Source organism: Protopterus annectens, chromosome 17.part0, assembly GCF_019279795.1.
Source record: "Protopterus annectens isolate FY-2018-M chromosome 17.part0, PAN1.0, whole genome shotgun sequence".
NCBI classification, from domain to species: Eukaryota; Metazoa; Chordata; order Ceratodontiformes; family Protopteridae; genus Protopterus; species Protopterus annectens.
This window is the reverse complement of record NC_056751.1, coordinates 751,509,495-751,531,735: the sequence shown is the minus strand read 5'-3', so window position 1 is coordinate 751,531,735 and position 22,241 is coordinate 751,509,495. Positions and strand designations below refer to the sequence as shown.

General features: G+C 42.0%; 1 protein-coding gene across 1 annotated transcript in view; it reads right to left on the bottom strand.

Moving 5' to 3' along the window:
• The window catches only part of LOC122791344 (C-factor-like), a 429,108-nt gene extending 420,866 nt beyond the window's left edge, over window positions 1-8,242 (bottom strand). Inside the window, exons 1-3 of the mRNA XM_044059061.1 lie at window positions 8,087-8,242; window positions 7,960-8,003; window positions 3,784-3,945 (exon numbers count right to left, since the gene is read on the bottom strand). Coding sequence (XP_043914996.1) covers window positions 3,784-3,942 — 159 coding nt within the window. The 5' untranslated portion in view covers window positions 3,943-3,945; window positions 7,960-8,003; window positions 8,087-8,242. The remainder of the gene's footprint in view (window positions 1-3,783; window positions 3,946-7,959; window positions 8,004-8,086) is intronic.
• Between the last annotated feature and the right edge of the window lie 13,999 nt (window positions 8,243-22,241).

The window sequence follows — 22,241 nt, the reverse complement described above, 5'->3', positions numbered from 1 at the left end:
TGCCACCTATGTGGTAATTCACGGGTACATGTTTTTTCCCAAAGGGGATAACTATACATTTCTTGGCATTGAGCTTGAGCCCATGGCTCTGGCACCAAGCATCTGTTTCTGTAAGGCCGTTTTGTAGAATACCCACATCATTTGGAGATTCAGTAATGGCTCCCAGTTTGCAGTCATCTGCGAACTTTGTTAGCCAGAGTCCCTTAGTGTTGGCCTGTACTTCAGAGAAGTAGATGTCAAACAAGAGCGGTCCCAGGACTGAACCCTGAGGTACTCCACTTGTCACTTGTCTGGAGCTTGATTTGGAGTCGGCTACTTTTACAGTGTGGGTTCTGTCAGTAAGCCAGTTGGCAAACCATCGAGTGATGTAGGGATTAATGCCCAGCTTAGTAAGTTTATCTATGACTCCAGAGTGGGGGATGACCTGACCTGGTTTTATGAATTAGTAGGAATGATTCACTTCTGTACATACCAGCAGTACTAATTAGATGCCTCTCAAAGTCAAAGTAGAGAAAATAGTTCTTTATGGCCATTAGATATGCTGCTTCTAACATCATGTTATTTAAAAATCCCAGTTCTGGCACCATGTTGCTCTTCTCTCTACACTTATAAGACTTGCAAGGCAGGGTAATTCATTTAAGAAGCTTTATTACATGAAAACACATCAGGATGGATAGCAGCTTCAGTAACTATAAACAAACTGACTAACAAACTTACACACAGACATGCTTACACTACAACATCCTAACACAAAATGGCACTGTCTCTGCACGTGCTCAGTAATCAATACATCAGTACATGCCCGCAAGACGTTTCTTAAAGATAAATGTACATTGATCTACAATAACTATTACTGTTAATTAAATATTTTTTTTGTTTGACTGCCGACCCTTTGTAGTTCATTTCTTACTCTGATTTGGGCAGAATGTTCCATCTGTCTTTGAATTTTAAGTTACTTTCCCTACAGGCTGTGCAAATTATGCAGTACAGCATTTGCCCAATGTAGAATAACTGTGAAATACACCAGAGCTGTGAACAAGAGGCTGCAGATTGCAGTCACTCTTCAGACAGCTGGCTAGCACTAATGGCATGTCACACGGCCAATAAATAAAAAAAGATTTCCATTTTTCTTTGGGGAAAATATACATTTGTTATCATCACTGTAGGATATACATACTTCATGCATCCAAATAATTGCAGACTGTGCCTATAGCATGTGACATGCAGTAACATGACAGAATGGTTTGCGACTGCTTCATGCAATTATGTCATTGCAAGACGCACCTGTTTCAAGCCGTGATAACACTGAAGGATATGCCTGTTTCAACGTGTTTGCTTCATGAAGTTACATCACTGCAGGATGTGCCCCCTTTATGCATTGACATAACAACATGCTATTCCTATTGCATGCAGTAATGTCACAACATGCAGTGATGTCACAACAGGGTGTGCCTGTTTCAAGCACTCAGCGTTTTGCTACAACTACTAACAGCTCTCTGTGGTCTCTTGTGCGCACACAACACAGAACACAGCATTTTCACTTAGACCCTCCTCTGCGTTATGGCATGGGAAGGAACAAGCTGTGCTTGGGTGTGCCTATGCTAGGACAGAGGGTGCGCTAGGGCATGCCTATGCTGGGGAAGAGGGTGTGCTAGGGCATGCCTTTGCTGGGCAGAGGGTGTGCTAAGGTATGCCTATGCTGGGGCAGAGTGTATGCTAGGCTGTGCCTATGCTAGGGCAGAGGTTGTGCTAAGGCGTGCCTATGCTGGGGCAGAGGAGGTGCTAGGATGTGCCTATGCTTGGGCAGAGGGTATGCTAGGGTGTGCCTATGCTAGTGCAGAGGGTCTGATAGGGTGCGCCTATGCTGGGGCAGAGGAGGTTGTAGCATGTACCTATGCTGGGGCAGAGGGTGTGCTAGGGCATGCCTATGCTATGTCAGAGGGTGTGCTAGGGCATACCTATGCTGGGGCAGAGGAGGTGCTAGGATGTGCTTATGCTGGGGCACAGGGTATGGTAGGGTGTGCCTATACTGGGGCAGAGGGTGTGCTAGGATGTGCCTATGCTTGCGGCAGAGGGTGTGTTACTGGAGGCTCCCTCACATTAGATTTCTGGTAGATGCTAGAGCCATATTGTCCTTAGTGGGAACAGGCAAGGAACATTGGCTGAGTTACTGTAGAGGTGGGACAAAACTCTGCACATTCCCCACTGCATATCTACCTGCTGAACACATGCGGGTATGTACAGGGGGAAACAGGGAAGTCAGAGAGTAAGCTAAAAAAATAAAATACCCCATAGATAGCAATATGCCTATCTGTATATCTACTAATCAGCCCTAAGTATGCATCACGGCAAGTCCGAGGATAGAGATCCTGGTGGATGAGGAGAAGCAGTGGTTACAGCCAAAAGCAATGTGCACCATTTCACCATGGTGTTACAATAACACATATACATTTAAATTTTTATCTGAAATGACTGCATCTCTTTCAAGCTTGAAATGACCTGATAGCATAAATTGTGGATTCATACAATTAACTGCAAATGTACTTTATCGTTCTAAACTGATTTCTTTTTTTTAGCTTTACACCCCAGTCTGCTGACCATCAGTCCACTCCAATCTGCCCATTTATTTGCCTTTACTGGGGTGATGGTTGGCCAGGAGATGCTGTCATTTAGACACCCATCAGGGCTGACTTGCTTTTATTTTTTTCCCTTTTTCTCTTCAGGCCTAACTTCACACACTCATGTTATGTGCCAGGAAGGATGTTCAATGGACCATCAGAAATGTATGTCCCCTCACTGCCATAAGAGCACAATTGGTGGTCTCGCCAGTGTCTGCCAGAAATATTGCAGTGTCCTGTGTGCCCCTTAAGTGCATAAGCCTCTTTCCCCAGACAAGCGAGCAGGACTTACCCCTTCTCTTCTCCTTCCCCTTTGCTTGGCTCCTGATTTTCAATCATTCAGTGCCAAATATAAAACAATTGCAAATATGACAATTTGTAAGAAAGACATGCAAATCAAAAATATGGCATGCAGCATGAATTTTAGGTGGTGTAATGAATCATGACGTGTTTCTCTGAAAGTGATGGAAGCTTTGTAATGATGCTTTTGCAGGAGAAATCAGGGTTAGATGTTAAGTGACATCATATAACTTTTGATTTCAGTAAAATGGATGTGTATATCAGTCTCGTTTTCTCTTTATATCAACAATTGCTTGCATTATTCATTTTAATATAATAGGATATTGCTGTTCACACATAATGGCAAATATAACCATTTACCATAACAAGTGACCTGAATAGTTCCAACACACAGCAATTAAATAAGAAATACACAGTGATGATTTGCTAAAGAAAAGGGTAAAACATGGAGGTTAGTATCATAAAACATTTTAAAATCCAACTTTCTCCTACCATTGGAAACTCAGATATTTATAGCACAAACATTTTTATTTGATATATTTTTTTAAAGTTACACTTCTCATTTTTAAACATGAGAAATTACAGCATACAAATGAACCTAATGATGAAATTCCTGTAAAGATATATGCTACAAACCACTGATATTAAGGCACATATTAATGTCTAATGATTGTGTGATTACAGAAAGTGAGCCATTCATCTGGGAAAACAAGCATTACATGCAACATAGGTTAAAAAACACAGGAAATATTTTAAGGTAGTCTAAATTTGCTGAAGGCTTTACAAAACAAGTACATACATTTAAACAAGGTTGTGAATTATGACTATTAATCATGACAATAGTATTGTAAAAAAAAAATCATACCTTTGCATTTCCTGGATTACGTGTGGCAGCAATGATAACTTCTGGACCCTGACTTAATAAAGCGAAGCCCTTCACCATCTGCAACCCGATACCACGGTTTGTTCCAGTAATTAACACTGAATAACAAGCTGGCATGCTGATTTCTTTACCTGTATGCATTTTCTAAGGAGGGAAAAGAAAAGAAAGTTAAAAAAGGAAACTTCAGTTTAGTAATTATTAATGGATTACTGGATGACTGAATCCTTGTTTGAGATGATAAATGCTAATAGGTTGTGGGATCGCTATGTTTCTTTGGGAGGCATGAAAACATACACAAGCATACATGTATGTACTCTTACACACACACACACACACACACACACACACACACACACACACACACACACACACACACACACACACACACACACACACACACACACACACACGCACATGCGCAGATGTGCACACGCGCAAACACACACACACACACACTCTCACACACACACACACACACACACACACACACACACACACACACACACACACACACACACACACGCGCGCAGACACATGCTCACACACACACACGCACACACACACACACACACATACACACACGCGCACACACACACACACACACGCACGCCCACAGACCCGCACACGTGCACACACACACACACACACACACACACACACATACGTGCACACATACATACATACACACACATGTGCACACAGACGTGCACACACACCCACACACACACACGCCCACAGACCCGCACACGCACACACACACACACACACACACACACACACACACACACACACACACACACACATACGTGCACACATACATACATACACACACATGTGCACACAGACGTGCACACACACACACACACACACACACACACACACACACACACACACACACACACACACACGCGCACACACACGCGCGCGTGCACACACGTGCACACACACATGCACACACACGCACACACGTGCACACACACGCACACACACACACACACGTACACACACACACACACACACACACACACACACACACACACACACACACACACACACACACACACACACACACAGACGGATACATGCAACCATATACCATGTGGAAACAAACTCAAGGACAAGTGTTTTTTATTTACTAAAACAGAAGTAAGAAATACAAAACATGAAACAACAATTTTCAATATTCCGTAGTTTATGCTCTACTCAGCAGTTACACAATTATTTTATTTTATTTCACTATCTACCTTGACCTAGCCAAAACCTTTGACACTATTCCCCACTCAGGCATAATAGATAAACTCTCCCAGCTAGGCATCAACCCATATGTTACCAGATGGGTAGCTAACTGGCTCACTGACAGAATCCACTAAGTCAAAATAGGGGAAGCCACCTCTAGTACTAGACCTGTAACAAGCAATGTAGCCCAAGGACTGGTCTTGGGGCCTCTACTGTTCGGGATATACTTTTCTGAGGTGCAAGTCAAAATCAGTGGTCTGTGGCTGACCAAGTTTGCATATGACTGCAAGCTGGGCACTGTCATAAATACCCCTAGTGATGTCAACATCCTCCAAGAGGGCCTTACCCAAACTAATGACTGGTGCCAGAAGCATGGCCTGAAACTGAATGCCAAAAAATGCATCATTATCCCCTTTGGGGAGAATGGTGCCCCACTAATTATCACATTAATAAGCATGCAATCAGTCGTGAGGGACTTGGGCACCCAGATTGATAGCAACCTGACTTTTGACCACCATGTTGCCTCCGTTGTATGGAAGACTTTCTACATGGCCCACCTCATAAGTAAGGGTATTTCATCCAGGAACAAGGAGGTCAGAACATCCCTGTACTACTCAGTTATCATACCCATTATCGAGTATAATGCCCCCTTCTGATGGTTTATTTTTTGTAGAGACAAGGGAAGCTTTTTCCATGTAAGGGCTGGTAAATAGCTGTACAATTATAGATATATAGCTATACAGCCATATAGCTGTAAGAGCTCTTAGGTTTAGGAATTTCCAGGTGCAATTTATCAGAGCTTCTCAGAGTTCGAGGGGGGTGTAGAGGGAGACCAGGGAAGAGATGGAAGGGAAGGAGAGGGCGTTGTGTATGATGGAGTGACTGAGGGTAAGCTGAGAAAGTTGAAGATGCTGAGGGACTTCTAGTCAGTTTAGAGAAGTGTGAGCAAGACAGTGACGTGACCTGGGTGCGCTGTTGGATGCAAGTCTAGCTACTTTATTATAGGTGGTTTGTAATTTTATGAGGAGATTCAACTGAAGGTTAGTTAGGATTTGAGAAGAATATAGTAGGTTAGGGAGGAGGTAAGCCTGGGTAAGTGTATGTTGTGAGTCGAGAGTTAGGAGCTTTTTATTTCTGTACAAAAGACCTAGTTTTTGATGAGTTTTCTTAATACTGTGTAATAACATGTAGGTCAATTTTAGTTGGTTGTCTATAATGGCAGCGAGAAGCTTAATATGGGTTTCGGCTTTAATGGTAGTGTTGTTAAGGGATGTGATGGTGAAAGTAGATTTGTGTTGATAGAGTGATTTGGGAAGGAAAAGTACCAGTTTAGTCTTCTTGGGGTTGAGTAAGACTTGGTTGTTTAAAAGCCAAGTTCAATAAGGTTGAAGGACTTTTGTGTAAGGGTATGTAGGTCAGGGAGAGTATCGCAGGAGATGATGACTGTGGAGTTGTCTGCATACTGTATTAGGGATGATTGTGGGCAGGAAATGTATAGGTGACTTATGAAAACATTGAAGAGTACGGGACCAAGTACTGATCCTTGAGAGACTCCCGTCTTAATGGGGAGGAAGGGGGATAGGGAGGAGAGCCATTTAACAGCTTGTAGTCTGTTGGAAAGGTAGCTTTGAAACCAGGAGATTGTTGGAAAAGAGAGACTGGTTTGACAGAGTTTAGAAAGAAGGATAGTTTGAGAGATGGTATTGAAAGCTTTGGAGAGATCAAGAAAGAGACACAAGACTAATAAAAACATTTTTATATTCTTTGTGGAAGGAGATGTTTAAATTTATAAGAACAGGGATAGAAAAAGTCCATGGAATTTCATAATTAAATTAGAGGAAAGCTTTTGTAAGATGGCAAGCCAGGTCTTCACAAAACACTGCACATTTCACATCAGAAGTGCAGAATTGCCATCTGAAAACTCCGAAATGGCAAATTTTATGTGTGTGTGTTGGGGGGGGGGGGCGCCACCCAGACTAACTATATAGGAAGGCTGCACCCCCATATCACCAACTACTTAATATACTCACCTTTAGGATGTGTTACTCAAAGAAAAGGCAAATACTTGAGTTATAAAATGTATATATTAGCTCTCCTACTTTCTTCAGTGAATGTGGAAAACAGAAGTTTTCAAAATACGGTGTTCATAGTTCTCTGATTCTAGCACTTTGTTTTAGCAGAAGAAGTGGCAAAAACCTAGCATGTTATTTGTCCAGTGGCACTAAGTGACCAGCTGACCTACTACTGAGCTCTTGTTCAGAGTTGTCTGTTCCCTCATTACTTCTCTTGTCTTAGAGTCACCGAAGGATAAGTACAGCTAAATAGGAGCAAAGACAGATGTCAGTCTTCAAAAATATTGCAGCAAAAACAAACAAAAGCTGTTTTGTAACTCACATCTGGCCACATCTGGGCACATGACCTAATTCAGTGCAACAGATATGCAGTTCTGCTTGACATATATGCCTCAGCATCGTAGCCTGTAACTACCAATCTACAACCAAAGTTTTGTGCACATAATACATAGAGAACAGTGCTGGTTAGTTGTTCTAGTTGATCTGCAGTTTACATGTTTGTAACTTTTAATACTTAGACAAAAATCACTTATCTGGCTACATATCATGCCTCTTGGTTATCTACAGCTGAATGTCAGTCAACATCAAACTGCTGGGGGCTATAGCATGCAAAGTGAGGCAGGGTGCACAATGCCTACAGCTCTCCAAACCAGTATTTAATTATTCATTAAGGATTCCTAGAAAGCAGTTTTTGTCAACTACTGTTTACAGTTTAGTTAAGATTTTTGCAGCAATGCCTAAGCTTTCATTCTGATTAAAATCAAGTAATAACATGCACTATCTGAATTCCATTCTCAGCTTTCTTGATGATAATCTAGGAGCCAACCAGCCACAAACAAAGCAATCTTACCTTCTGCTGTTTGGAACTTTGTATTATATGAATGATCAAGTTTTCTAGAAAAACAAGAACAGTCCATGAATACTGAATCACATGGGGAAAAAAAAAAACAAAATGCTTAACAGACCAAATAAAATACCTCTGTAGTCGTATTCTTCTGCTGTTCCGGAAGCCTCCTTGTGTTGCTGTTCATTTACTAGCAGCACTGTAGTTTGGATGTCAAGCACAGCTGATGGTCTTAAAGTGGAGTCACACGTGTGCAGAGTGTCGTCTGCTCACAGGGATGTGCCCTAGATAAAACCCTCCCATTGCACTCCCCACAGCTCAGCAATGCATTTATATAACTATGTGCAATGATATCACCACCCCACTCTAACAAGCCATCCCTTTGACTAATTCATACTCAGATTTCTACAGCGCTCCCTCATTAGCATGGGATGTTACAACTCTAGCATCCTATATGTCATTACACAAAAAGCAGGATAATCAAATGCAAATCCTTTGTAAACAATAAAAACAAATAAAAAGGTGGAAACATCAATGTTATCAGCACCACAGTCTTTGATCAGGGCTATGATATAATTAAGCAACAACCCATGCCTGGCTGTGGGTAATGCTGGATTTACCCATGGTTGGTGTGGTTTGGACACGAGGGCGAATCCCGAGTGGCCAAACAAAGACAACCGTGGGTAAATCCAGCATTACCCACACCCAGAAGTGGGTTATTGCTGTTATACAATGACATTATTTAAGAAAAAAAAATACTTACTTTTCTTAAATAATGGCATTGTATAATGCCTCCATGCTGCCCTTCTGCATGCGTATGCTTACGCAGTACATCAGAGCTGTGAGTGGAAGCAACGGAGAAAGCAAGATCTCCGTTGCTTTTTACAAAGTGTCTCGCTATGTTAAAGGAGTTTAACATAGCGAGACAGTTTCTAAAAAGCAACAGAGATCTTGCGTTCTCAGTTGCTGTAAAAAAAAAAAAAGACTTATACTAATGGAAAAAGTCTGGACAACCGGACCTTTTTCCATTAGTATAAGTCTGATTTACAATGTGCATGCTGACCAATCAGTGTGCACATTTTGGAATATTAATGGGGGGGTCGTTGTATAATTAAGCAATAACCCACACCTGGGCATGGGTAATGCTGGATTTACCCATAGTTGGTGTGGTTTGGTCACGAGGGCGAAGCCCGACTGGCCAAACAAAGACAACTGTGGGTAAATCCAGCATTACCCACACCCAGAAGTGGGTTATTGCTATTATACAATGACATTATTTAATAAAAAAAATACTTACTTTTCTTAAATAATGGCATTGTATAATGCCTCCGTGCTGCCCTTCCGCAGCTGTCTGGTATTCTGAGGCAGTTCTGATGTACTGTGCATGCGTATGCTTACGCAGTACATCAGAGCTGTGGGTGGAAGCAATGGAGAAAGCAAGATCTCCGTTGCTTTTTACAAAGTGTCTTGCTATGTTAAAGGAGTTTAACATAGCAAGACAGCTCTACAAAAAGCAACGGAGAAAGGAAGATCTCCGTTACTTTTTTTAAAGCTGTCTCGCTATGTTAAACTCCTTTAACATAGCGAGACAGTTTCTGAAAAGCAACAGAGATCTTGCGTTCTCCATTGCTGTAAAAAAAAAAAAAAGACTTATACTAATGGAAAAAGTCCGGGCGACTGGATAGGTAGGTATGATTTCAAGATGTAAGGCACTAGTTTAGATCTAGAGGTAGCACAGCCAGCTGGATAGGTAGGTATGATTTTAAGATGTAAGGCACTAGCCTAGATCTAGAGGTAGCACAGCCAGCTGGGTAGGTAGGCATGATTTCAAGATGTAAGGCACTAGTCTAGATCCAGAGGTAATGCAGCCAGCTGGAAAGGTAGGTAGGTATGATTTCAAGATGTAAGGCAGTAGTCTAGATCTAGAGGTAGTGCAGCCAGCTGGAAAGGTAGGCATGATTTCAAAATGTAAGGCACTAGTCTAGATCTAGAGGTAGCACAGCCAGCTGGGTAGGTAGGTATGATTTTGAGATGTAAGGCACTAGTCTAGATCTAGAGGTAACACAGCCAGCTGGGTAGTACAAAATGTGCAAAATGTCTGAGCAGCAGGAATCAGAAAGTAAACAGCTTAGATACTGCAGGAATGATGGAAAAGACTGGATGAAGTAGGAAAAAGTCTGGAAGGCTCATATGAGGCAATCCTAAACAAAGGACTACATGGGACAAAACTGGGGGTAGGGGATGAGGCACATGAGAAAGGAAAGCAAAGGAAAAAAAATAGAAGAAAGAAGACATGGAATATGGAAAGCTGGTGAGGAAGACAGCAAAAGAGATCATCAGAAAAGACAAGGAGAGTGAAGGATACGCAATCAAGCCAAGTGTCTAAGGAAAACACGAACTCAGGAAAAGAAGGACATGGCAAAGGGACAAAAAGAGAAATGTGTGGAAATATTAATACATACAATACTATGGAAATAAAACCAGTTAAAATGGGCAAGAATGAGGTAACCAGAAGGGAAGGAAGGAAGAGGATGATGATGGGGGGGGGGAGCAGGATATTGATCAGCCAGATGTTCTATAGATATAAGACATCCAGTGGAAAAAAGAGGAAAGAGGAAGAAAATGTGAAAGAAGAAGCTTAATAAAGTTAGAGCCAGTTGCAGAAGTAACACTAGAAAGGACCTCCCAGCTACTATAAAGAGATGATGAAATAATCCAGGCAAGTACCAATAACTTCAAGGATGGACACAATACATCAAACTGAGCTCTGCTGGGTACATTTTGTCACTACCATTTCTCTCAAATTAGGCTTTGTGAAGTTGTGAAAGTCAAACGAATCATGAAAAGCCTTTTTTCTTTTTAATTTTGTTTGGTACTCTATGGGATTTCATTTTACTAGCATGGCCCCAGTGCCCACATCCATGCCAGTTCTGCCGCAGTATTGCAAAATTGGTCATGGATCCTAAGGGTTTCCCTGGGGCTTGGCTATTTCCGCTGCCATCCTTGAGGCTTCTTCTTATGATTTACCCACTTCCTGCCCCACTTTCTTTGCTTGCAGATTATATTCAAGGGCAAATCTCATCTTTGAGCCATGCCTCACCTAAGGTAGCATTATTGACAAATGCCCTCATTCCCAGGATAGGCAGGGCCACCCCTACCTGCTGCTCCATCAATTGCCCAAGCTACTAATTGTACAGGGTCAATTGGGCCATAGTCAGGACTTTATCCATAGATGCCACCAGAGAATGTGAATAATCTTTGATGTCATGACATGTTTCACAGCTTTAGTGATCTGGTGGGAGAGAGATGTGATAACCACTAAGATATGACTTCCCTAATGGCCAGACACTTACTGTGACTGTTGTTCACAAAGTTACTAATGGCTGCCACTTGGACTCTGTACACGGCCAAGAATTGTTAGATGGAGCTAAAAGTCTAAGAGAAAAAATCAGTACACACAGCATATCTAGACCTTGCAAAGGCATTCAAGATCATCCCATACTCAGGTTTTGTTGATAAACTCTGTCAGCTAAATTAAAATCCCTACATAACTAATTGAATAGCAAATTAGTTCACAAACAGAACCCAACAAATGAGTATAAGAGGCTCTACCTCTTCCAAACGCCTGTCACTGGTGGTGCACCCCAGTACCCCAGGGTTTTGTTCATGGGCCACTCCACTTTGGCACTGACTTCTCAAAGGATAAAGCTAATGTAAATGGTTTGTGGCTGACCAAGTTTGCTGATGACTGTAAACTTGCTGACATCATAAACTCCCCAGAGGACACTAAAATCCTCCAAGAAGTCCTTTCCCAAAGAAATCATTGTAGTCATAACAATGGACTAGAACTAAATGTCAAGAAATGTATAATAGTTTCATTTGGCAAGTGTGACATCCATTGTAGCTAATCCAGTGACAGCAGATCCTTGGAAATTGATTCAGTAGTTTGTGACGTGGGAACATATGTGCACAACAAACCATCTTTTGATCATCGTGTATCCAGTATTGCAAGAAAGTCTTTTTTTCATTGCACAGCTTATTAGTAAAGGTATGACATCTAGGTCTAGGGTTGTGATCATTCACTGTATTTGTCAGTTATCAGGCAGATCATTGAACACTGTGACCCCTTTAGTATGTACCTGTCCAAGCTCTTAACAGATGTACCTGTCCAAGCACTTAACACAATTTGAACAACCACAACACTTTTTCACCAAGAAAAGCAAGGGCCTAAATCATAAAAACTACACTCATCATCTCAAAGCCTTGTCCCAATTTTCAGTAACATACAGGTTACTGAGGGGTTATTTCTGCCTCATGTTCAGATCCTCACCAGATCCTGTCCTCTGTGATCTACTGCACAACTGCAGGTCCAAAGGTGTAATAAACATCATCTCAAAAGATGTTAATCTCTTCTGCAACATAAGTAGGATATGATGGAGGGATAGCTATGTATCACAGAGACTACAGCTTCTTTGGAATCATATTCCTCTCTCCATAAAACAAAAAAGCAGCCTTACTTTTTTCAGACATAATCTGCATGGATGGATGTGGAACAACAAAGTCACCCCTGGTTTAGCACCCTTGTCCTTCATGGATTGGGGTAATGTGTAAATGTTCTACTCAGCTCTGGGGTATTCGTACTTAAGTTGCAAGGGATAAACATTTCATGGGAATGTAGGGCTTGGATTCTAAAGATCCTTGGGGATCAATAGTTATGAACCTAAAAGACAGGTAGAAATGAGCAAGCAAAAGCCTCATTAATATATGGTGAGCCAATGGCACATTGTCTAAGTGTGGCTTTTTCGTCTAATACATCAGTTGTAGAACTGCTTTAATTAGGTAAAATCAGAAGAGATTACGGTCCAGTAGCAAGTCTTAGGTTAAAGATGTTAAGTAGAGGTTCAGGAAGGTCAGCATAACACTGATAATCAGGCACAGTGGAATGTTATCAGGACTCATGGATAAAGAATTTGTAGCTTTTGAGAGGGCTAAAAGTTTTGTTCTATAGTTATTGAAGGGGTTGACCCAGACAATAGAATCTATGGAATAGTTATAATTATGTGAGGAGTAAAATCTGCACTAAACTTGTCATCTAGGATATTAACTATTTTCTTCGGGTAAAGCAAGGCAGTAGTATTGTAGACTAGCTCTATACATTGTTGAGTCTTTCAGCTTTTCCCAGTTAGGGGTCACCACAGCAGATCACCGGTCTGCAGATTGATTGGCAGTGGAGTTTTTATGGTGTCGAGTTCCAGCCCAGCATCCCTCTATACATTGTTGTTTATTAGCTCTTAATTTATAAAGAAAGCTGTACAGTTCTTTTTAATTTCAGTGGCTTCAGTTGCTATTTTAAGTTCAGCTCAGTGAACTTGACTTGTAGAACAAATCGGAGCTGCAGAACCCTGCACAATGACATAATGCTCAGGGTATCTCGCAAATACACAACCATGCTCACTACCTCAGTGACTGTATATAATGGGTGGTGGAGAGTGGTATCCCTGTTGTTACACCAATAGAAAGCAGCAAAGTGTTTGAGCATACTGAAAGCTTCTGCTTTTCTTGAAATTCATGAATCCTAAGAAACCTGACATGCCCTGAAAAACTATTTTATACATTTATATAAGGATCACTTCCCTGAAAAAAGATACTGCAGAATTCTGAAAACATTGCAAGTTATACATATATTCCCAGTAACAACTTTTGCAGTTACAGATCCAGGTGCCTTATCAGAAGTTACAAGGCTACAAAGCCCCTTCCCCCTAACAAATCATCAGGACATATGTCTTAGAAATCTATGTATATAAAAAGTGGTAGGTGGTCCATCTTAGCTTCTAGCCAGCTACAACTATGACCTCTGGGGTGCATCATCTAAAACACTGTTCCAGAAGCCAGCAAGAATCAATTTTAAGTTATAGACCAGTCTTGCTAATTACTTGCAAGGCCAAGTTTTTGGACACCAGCATACAGGAGATGTGGGACAAGGTGTTTACAAAGAGTAAACAGATGCTCTGAGAAGCTGCACTTTGCTGATCGTAAAAACATTTTGTTGTGTGTTTTATGTATGGAGAAGATGGTCTCTGTCCTTGGCAGTGATCTCCACACACAGAGAGGAAGCCTTTGATTGCATATTCTATTTTTTTTTTTTTTTTGTGATTCTAAAACAGAAGGGATTTCCTTGTGAAACTGGTTTCTGCATTATATAAAACCCCTTCAGCAAAGATTGCCTTTCGGTCTAGTTTCAAAGTCAGTGCAGAGATGCCCTGTCCAATACTTCTTTTTAAGCTAATCCTGGAGATACTGTTAAGATTACTGATCGGTAACTCAGCAGCAGACATAGTGATGGTTTATGGGATCGAGACAATTTGCCGCTAGACGTGTGAGCCAATAATGTCAATAAGCAGCATTCCCAATCTCACTGGTCATTATTCCCATTGCAGCATTATAATTTACAAACAGGAAACTACAGTTCATCCTTTGGACTCTGCCCTGCCTAAAGAGAATGAGCTGGTATTACGTTTGTTGTGAGTGGCTTGGAATTTAAATATCTGGCAATGAATACATGTTTTAATCCAGACTAACATAAAACAGACATTCTTGATGTATTGAGAGCAAATATATTAAGTGATCTGAAAAATTGGGAGAGTTTATCACTTTCTTTTGTGGTGTGGATGAATATCATTAAATTAGTGTTCTGCCCTGTCTGTTATATATATGACCTTAGGATGTTGTCACTGGTCCTGTATATCGGCTGATTGAATCCTGTTCAGAAACTTTTGTAGATGACTTATTCAGAAGGGAAAAGTCCAAGGATCTCCATGACAGTACTTGGTTCTCATGATGGTACGTGGTTCTCAGACATAGCTGAGAACTGTTTGGTTACTCACTACCAAATTCTGCCACGTTAAATCACCTCTTTACTTGGGTTTGAATCATCTCTGATATCACAATCCTTCTGTTTTAGATAGCACAGTAATCTAATAAAACGTATGGTCACAGTTTCAACAATTATATTGTAGGTCAGATTTAGCTTGGAACTGCATAACGTGATTTTTAACTTTTATATCCCCCTGCAGGAAAATTGACAGAAATGTCTAATTTGTGTACTAAACTTCTGTGTGCTGGTTCTTTACCAGATCGCTGTTACATATTCAAGTCATACACAAGAGTTAAGTGGAAAGCAGTGAAAATATATTTTTTTCTGCAAAAAAGCTCTCTCTTTCACTACATGTCCCAAATAGTTAGCTTCACTGCTGCATACCCTTTACCTTTTATAACATAATTCAAGGCTGAGCAATTAGTAAACCAGGGCAGAAAATCTGAGTTGTCTCTCTTTAAATATTATCTTGAGTTGAGATCTACAATGTTTCTTAATCGTGTGTTGCTTCCACTTCTCATCCTAAATGCTCTTCTCCCTGTGGTGGACTGCATAAATATGAATTCAGGGTTCAGCACATATATACTATAGTGGAAGACTGCACAAGTGTTTACTTGGATATGAAGATAAGAAGTATTCACTGCTCGACACATACACACGCACACACACACACACACACACACACACACACACACACACACGTATACACATCACATGTCTCGTGTACCTTTTAATTTCACTGATGGGTTTAAAACTAATTTATTTATTTAAATTTGTTAATCAGGGCAGAAAATTAATCCTTGAAGACTTGTTTCAGGTTCAGCTCCGGGTGGAGAAAATACAACTAAATACTTAATTTGTATGCTCTAACTTACATGGTACATTCCTAATTACAGTAATGTTCCAGGGTTATACATATGAGATGTGGATAAGAAGGATCATTACCCCCCTCTGTTCACGTAGTCAATACCCCCTTTGTTTAATGCCTTCAAAATTCCTCTGTCTTCTGTTTTACATAATACAGTAATCCGATAAAACATGTGACTGCATCTTTAACCCTTTACAACAGACTTCTTGACATTAAAAAAATGCTCAGTCCAGATTAAGCATTACAGATCAGTGATGGTATATTATTTGGACTCAGGGATTTTAATTCTGTATGTGTCATCCATGCCAAGCGCCCAACAAAACTAAAGGAATAAGATACATTCCATGATGAGACCAGATATCCTTAAGGGCATCAGCTGACATATGCTATTTTGTATTGCAGATTATGTAAGATAAATCAGCTTCAGGAGGACATGGAATTAATAAATGGGGAAAAAAAAGATTCATTTGGGCCATAGCAACTACCTAAGGTAAATGATAATGCCAGCGTAACATACCTTAGCTGGATTTATCATTTTTTCTGTATCAAATATGTTTTCATCCTTTGTACAACCACACTGCTGACTCACAAATAATAATGCACTTTGCAGAAGCATTGACATCCAACTAGTTTTTATTACTGAATGAGTTAACATTAGTGATACTAATACATTTGGGGCGATGCTATAAATGTAGTTAAACCATTCAAAGGCAACAAAGGGAACTGGTGTTGCCCTGCAGGTTATATGAACAGTGTTCTGTGTATGGTGTCATTTTGCTTTAATCTTTTCTGGCAGAGAACAAACCAAAACAGAAAAAGTTAATTTGACATACCTGCATCTGCACAAAGCAGTTTCATTCAGGCTAATAGTTTCATCTATATCATATGCTGAATGATGTCCCTGAAAGCTCTGCATTCCTTTAAAACTGAATAACATGATTCATGTTGCTATGGTAACAGCACTGATCATGAGAGCCCACAAAACAAACTATTCAGTGACTTAAGCTTGTTCTCAGAGGTGCACTAACATGCAACATATAACTCTTAAGTAAATTAATACTATACAGCAAACAAAGTGCCCCTTGTTTTCAAGCACATTTTATTTTTTATTTGACATTTGTTTACCAGGAAAGTCCAACTGGGATAGAGCCCATTTTCAGCAGAGGCCCAGGGAGAAATGCTCCAGATGCATATCTTTGGAGTGCAGGAAGAAACTAAAGCATCCAGAGAAAACCCACGTAAATGCAGGGAGGACATGCAGACTTTGCACAGAAGGCACCCCAGCTGAGAATTGAGCTGGAGAACCTCTTGCTGGTGAGGTGACAACAATAGCCAGTGGGAGTGGGGAGCCTTGAGCAGCCTATCTGTCCCTGAAGGAGTGACCTCAGCACAAGAGCTTGTAGTAATTGGTTGTTTTGGACAATTTCTAGTTCTTGTGAAGTTCCCTGTTTAAAATCCACGTTTGCATGGCTTTGCACGTTTGTGCGCATAGCACAGCGCCGGTTAAACAAGGTTAAACTTTTTCTGGCTCCGCCAAATCTGCTCTTCAAATTTTCCCTTAAGAAAGCTATACTCTTATAATAATCAGTCTAATCGCTTTATTATAAGCCTAGCACATGTTCTCAAGACCTCTCTTCTAAGTAAGCACTCGCTAACTAAAGTAAGCACTACATCCACCTACCTTCCCTGTGAGTACCCACTTCCCTTAAAGGCACAGCACTCCCTTATAATATTCTAGCATGTCGAGTGGTAGATTACTAGCATCCTCCCCAGTTCAGCTGGTTAATTTGGGAATCTTGAGACAATGCTACAATTGTCTCATGTACACAGGCAACCCTCTTCTCCTCCCAACAAACACAAATACATGTGAGAGATGCAACTATATAGCCAAACTGGAGGCTGAACTCTCTCAACTCAGGACTGGCAAGACCAGACAGGAGGAGAAGGTAACCACACACACACCAAACCCAGTCCCACATAGACCTACCACAACTGCAAACCAAACGCATAATAACACAAAGACATACTCGGAGGCTCTAACAAAAAACTTACCAAAACAACAGAGGCTCCCAAAGCAGACACCCAAAAATCCACCACCTCAAAACATAACACATGCAACACATACTTCAATAAATCAGTGTGTCAAACAATCACAGCTCTTAAGGCCAAACACCATGCCTGATACACTAGTAATAGGTGACTCTATAGTCAGACACACTGACGTTCCGCTTACCAGGCTGAACAAGGAGAGGGTAATGGTGAGCTGCTTATCGGGAGCTAGGATCCGCCATATAACACACGCACTCAGGTCACTCCAAAGCAAGTACAAATATGACTCCGTCATTGTCCATGCTGGCTTGAATGACCTGAGACGTACCTCCCTGGACTACATGAAAAGAGACATAAAGGAGCTCTCTGATTATGTAGCCCAGGCTGGTATGACCCTGACCCTGAGCAGCATCTTGCCCTCACCAAGAATGATGCCACAATACAAAGACAAGATGATCAGCTTTAATCTTCTTCTTCTTTCGGCTTTTTCCCGGTAAGGGGTCGCCACAGCGGATCACCTTGCCCGCACATTGAATGGCAGTGGAGTTTTATGGTGTCGAGTTGCCAGCCCGGCGCCCAACCTTCCACAGAAGGCACTCTCACATGCACACCTAGGGCCAATTTAGAGTGTCCAATCCACCTGCAGCATGTCTTTGGGATGTGGGAGGAAACCGGAGCACCCGGAGGAAACCCACGCGACCACAGGGAGGACATGCAGACTCCGCACAGAAGGCACCCCAGCCGAGGATCGAACCAGAAAACCTCTTGCTGTGAGGCGGCAATGCTAACCACTGCACCACCGTGGCCGCCCAAGATGATCAGCTTTAATAATTGGCTCAAATACTGGTGTCATTCTAGGGGGATCCAATGTCTGTCTGCTTGGGATGACATGCTGGACAAGCCACGCTGCTTCGCAAGGGATGGCTTGCATCTGTCACCACTGGGCTTTCGGATATTGGCTAAGGCTCTTGCCTCCCCCATAGTGCCTTTTTTAGGCAAGGCTCAAAAGACAAACCCACCTCCTTAGAAAACAAAAATGGAAAAAAATTAAGGGTAATGCTTCTCAACGCCAGAAGTCTAAATCTCAAGATGCAGGCTCTCGAAGCACTCCTCAGTATGGAGAACATCGATGTCTGTGCAGTAACTGAAACCTGGTTCAAGGCTCCTGAGAGCACCCCAGCACTACCAGGCTATACCTCGTATCATGCTTTTCGGCCCCAAAACTCGGGCCAAACCAAAATGGAGGGGGAGTGTCCATATTCATCAAGGACACCCACACCTCCAGGTTAGTGGCAACACATGAAGCATCAGAGACCATCCAGGTGCAACTAACCGTAGGCAAAACTGCTATACAACTGGTAGCATGTTACAGACCACCCTCCCAATCTCAGGAACCCTACTCAGCCTTCCTGAAGACATTGGAGGATATGAATGTCTCACCAAACACCATCATATTGGGAGGCTTCAACTATCCTAACATAGACTGGGTGCATTATTCTAGCCCAAACACCCTAGCCCAAAGGTTCCTGGAATTCATAAATTCAAATGCAATGGAACAGCTAGTCACCTCTCCCACAAGGGGAGATAATATACTAGACCTGATCATCACAAACATGGGGACAATGTGCTCCACACCGGAAGTATACCCCTCACTAGTGAGATCTGACCACAAACTAATCACCCTGGATATACATATCCCACCTCCACCCCCAACACAAAAGACTACAGTGAAAAACTTCTCAAAAGCTGATTTTACACTTCTTAAAACTGAGATGGTATCCTTTAAGCCCACTGGGCCAGTGGAAACCACATCCCACAATGCAGAATCCTTCACAAATGCTTTCTACGGACATCTCCAAGAATGCATGGATCATGCAATCCCAAATAAAACCAAGACCCTCTCCACCAAGGGCAGGCATCCTGTCTGGTGGACCCCAGCCATAAACAAATTGTATAACAAAAGAAGGAAGCTACTGCATGACAGAGCAAAATCCCATAAAGAGAAGGCATCTCTGATCAGCACTAGTAGAAAGCTACGTTCTCTCATAAAAACATCCAAGGCCAACTTTGAGAGAAATATCGCTATGGACACTAAAGATAACCACAAGGCCTTCTTCAGCTATGTTAGAAACCTGGGCGGAAACCCTCAGATATGTTCAGAGTTAGTTCACAATGACAAAAAATACACTGAACTCACAGATATTGCCAACATTCTGGCAGACATGTTCAGTGCAAATTTCTCCCCTCCTTCACCCCCAAAAGAAGAAATACTTATCCCAGCTGAATGTAACCTCCCTGTCATCTCAGATGTCCAGGTGAGAACTGCCCTCAGCAAAGCTAAAAACACAGCATCAATGGGACCTGACGGTATCCCAGGTTGCGTGCTATGTGAACTCCAAGAGGAGCTAAACCCGCACATAAAAATGCTATTTAACCTTAACCTTACTACAGGATATGTACCTGAACACTGGCATACAGTAACAGTAGTCCCACTCCACAAAGGAGGCACCTCTACAGACCCTGGTAACTACCGCCCCATAAGCTTAACCAGCCTGGTCTGCAAAGCTATGGAAAGAATCATTATGGAACTCATAAACAGAGCCACTGGGGACTTACAGACACTTGATCCCACCCAGTTCGGCTTTGTAAAGGGCAGATCCTGCCTTTTGAACCTGGTTGACTTTTTCGGAACAGTCACTAGAGCCATTGACGAGGGCAAAGCAGTCCATACAACCTACCTGGACTTGGCTAAAGCTTTCGACACAATACCCCACTCTGGCATCATAGACAAGCTCAACAGCTTAAATGTAAATCCATATGTCACAAGATGGGTGGCAAACTGGCTAAAGGATAGAACCCATAAAGTCAAAATCACTGGAGCCATGTCAGACTCAAAGCCAGTCACAAGTGGTGTCCCACAGGGTGCTGTCCTGGGACCCCTCTTGTTCGGCATTTATTTCTCAGATGTGAAAGCAAACATGGGAGGGTTGTGGCTGACAAAGTTCGCAGATGACTGCAAACTAGGAGCCATAGTTGATACACCAGCTGACACATACATCCTACAGAAAGGCCTCACTGAAATGGACAACTGGTGCCGGAGTCATGGCCTTAAACTAAATGCCAAAAAATGTATAGTCATCCCCTTTGGGAAAAACAAAGTACCCACAAATTATCACATAGACAGTAACCCACTGAGTACGGAAAAAATAATCAGAGACTTGGGGACCCAAGTCGATAGTGACCTCTCATTTGACACCCACGTTGCCAAAGTGGCTAGAAAGACTTTCTACCTTGCCCATCTTATCATGAAGGGATTCACATCCAGATCAAAGGAGGTCATTGTACCCCTATACTCCTCCCTTATCAGGCCCATGATTGAGTACAATGCCCCATTTGGTATGCACCTCACCCGGCACTTGCAACAGCTAGAGAGACACCAAAAGTACCTCACCAAGAGGATCAAGGGTCTCCAACATGTCATATGCTGCCAGACTAAAGAAACCCCAGCTCTATTCAGTAGCATACCACCTGCTCAGAGGTGATCTGTGCCTGACGTACAAGGCCATGTCCAATCAGGAATTGATGGACATGCTCCACCTCAAAAAAATCCAAATCCATCAGAATCACGAGAGCTAAAGATTTAAACCTCAGCACAAATATGAATAGGACATGCTGGGGGGGCAGATTCATAACTCAGAGGCTTCCCATACTCTGGAACAGAATCCCAGTTCATGTTAGGCAGAGCCCCTCACTGACTCTCTTCAAGAGAAATCTTGACGAGTGGATGGGAGATCGTAGGTTTATCCCAGGGGTCATCTCTGTGTCACTACTAGACAGAGGCACAGTAAACTAATTCTATTATGTAAGGGGGTCTTCACTGTGTCACTACTAGACAGAGGCACAGTATTCTAAATCTATTCTGTACACTTTTGTACCATTACATGGGGTGGCGAAAGCCACATCACTATGGCTAGGCTTATAAATGCCCCAGGGCAGATAGCCTAGTACCAAACTATGAAACTATGAAACCACACTCAGGCAAGCATTTTATATTTGATCAGACATTATTATCACAAGGTGACCTTCATTTAAACAAGTCAGGAAATAACTTTCCAAGTCTCATTTTGGCGTCGAATGAGGAATTACATTTTTCTTTAAATTCATAAGTTCCTAGGTTCATAGGTGTGTACTAGGCTAATGGCCCTGGAGCCTTTACAAGCCTAATCCACAGGATTACCCTGGCATCGTGCCACTCCACCTTAGTTCCTAGTGCCTCTGTTGAGTAGAGCCACTGAAGTGATCCCCTGGGTGAATTTTCTATTTCCCATCCACTCATCAAGATTTCTCTTGAAGAGGGCCAGTGAGGTGCTCTGTTTGACATGTGTGGGAAGTCTATTCCATAGCATGGGCAGTCTCTGGGTTATGAACTTGCCCCTCCAGTATGTTCTGTTGATTGTGGTAATGAGGTTGTGATCTCTGGAGTGTGTGGTGCAGAGG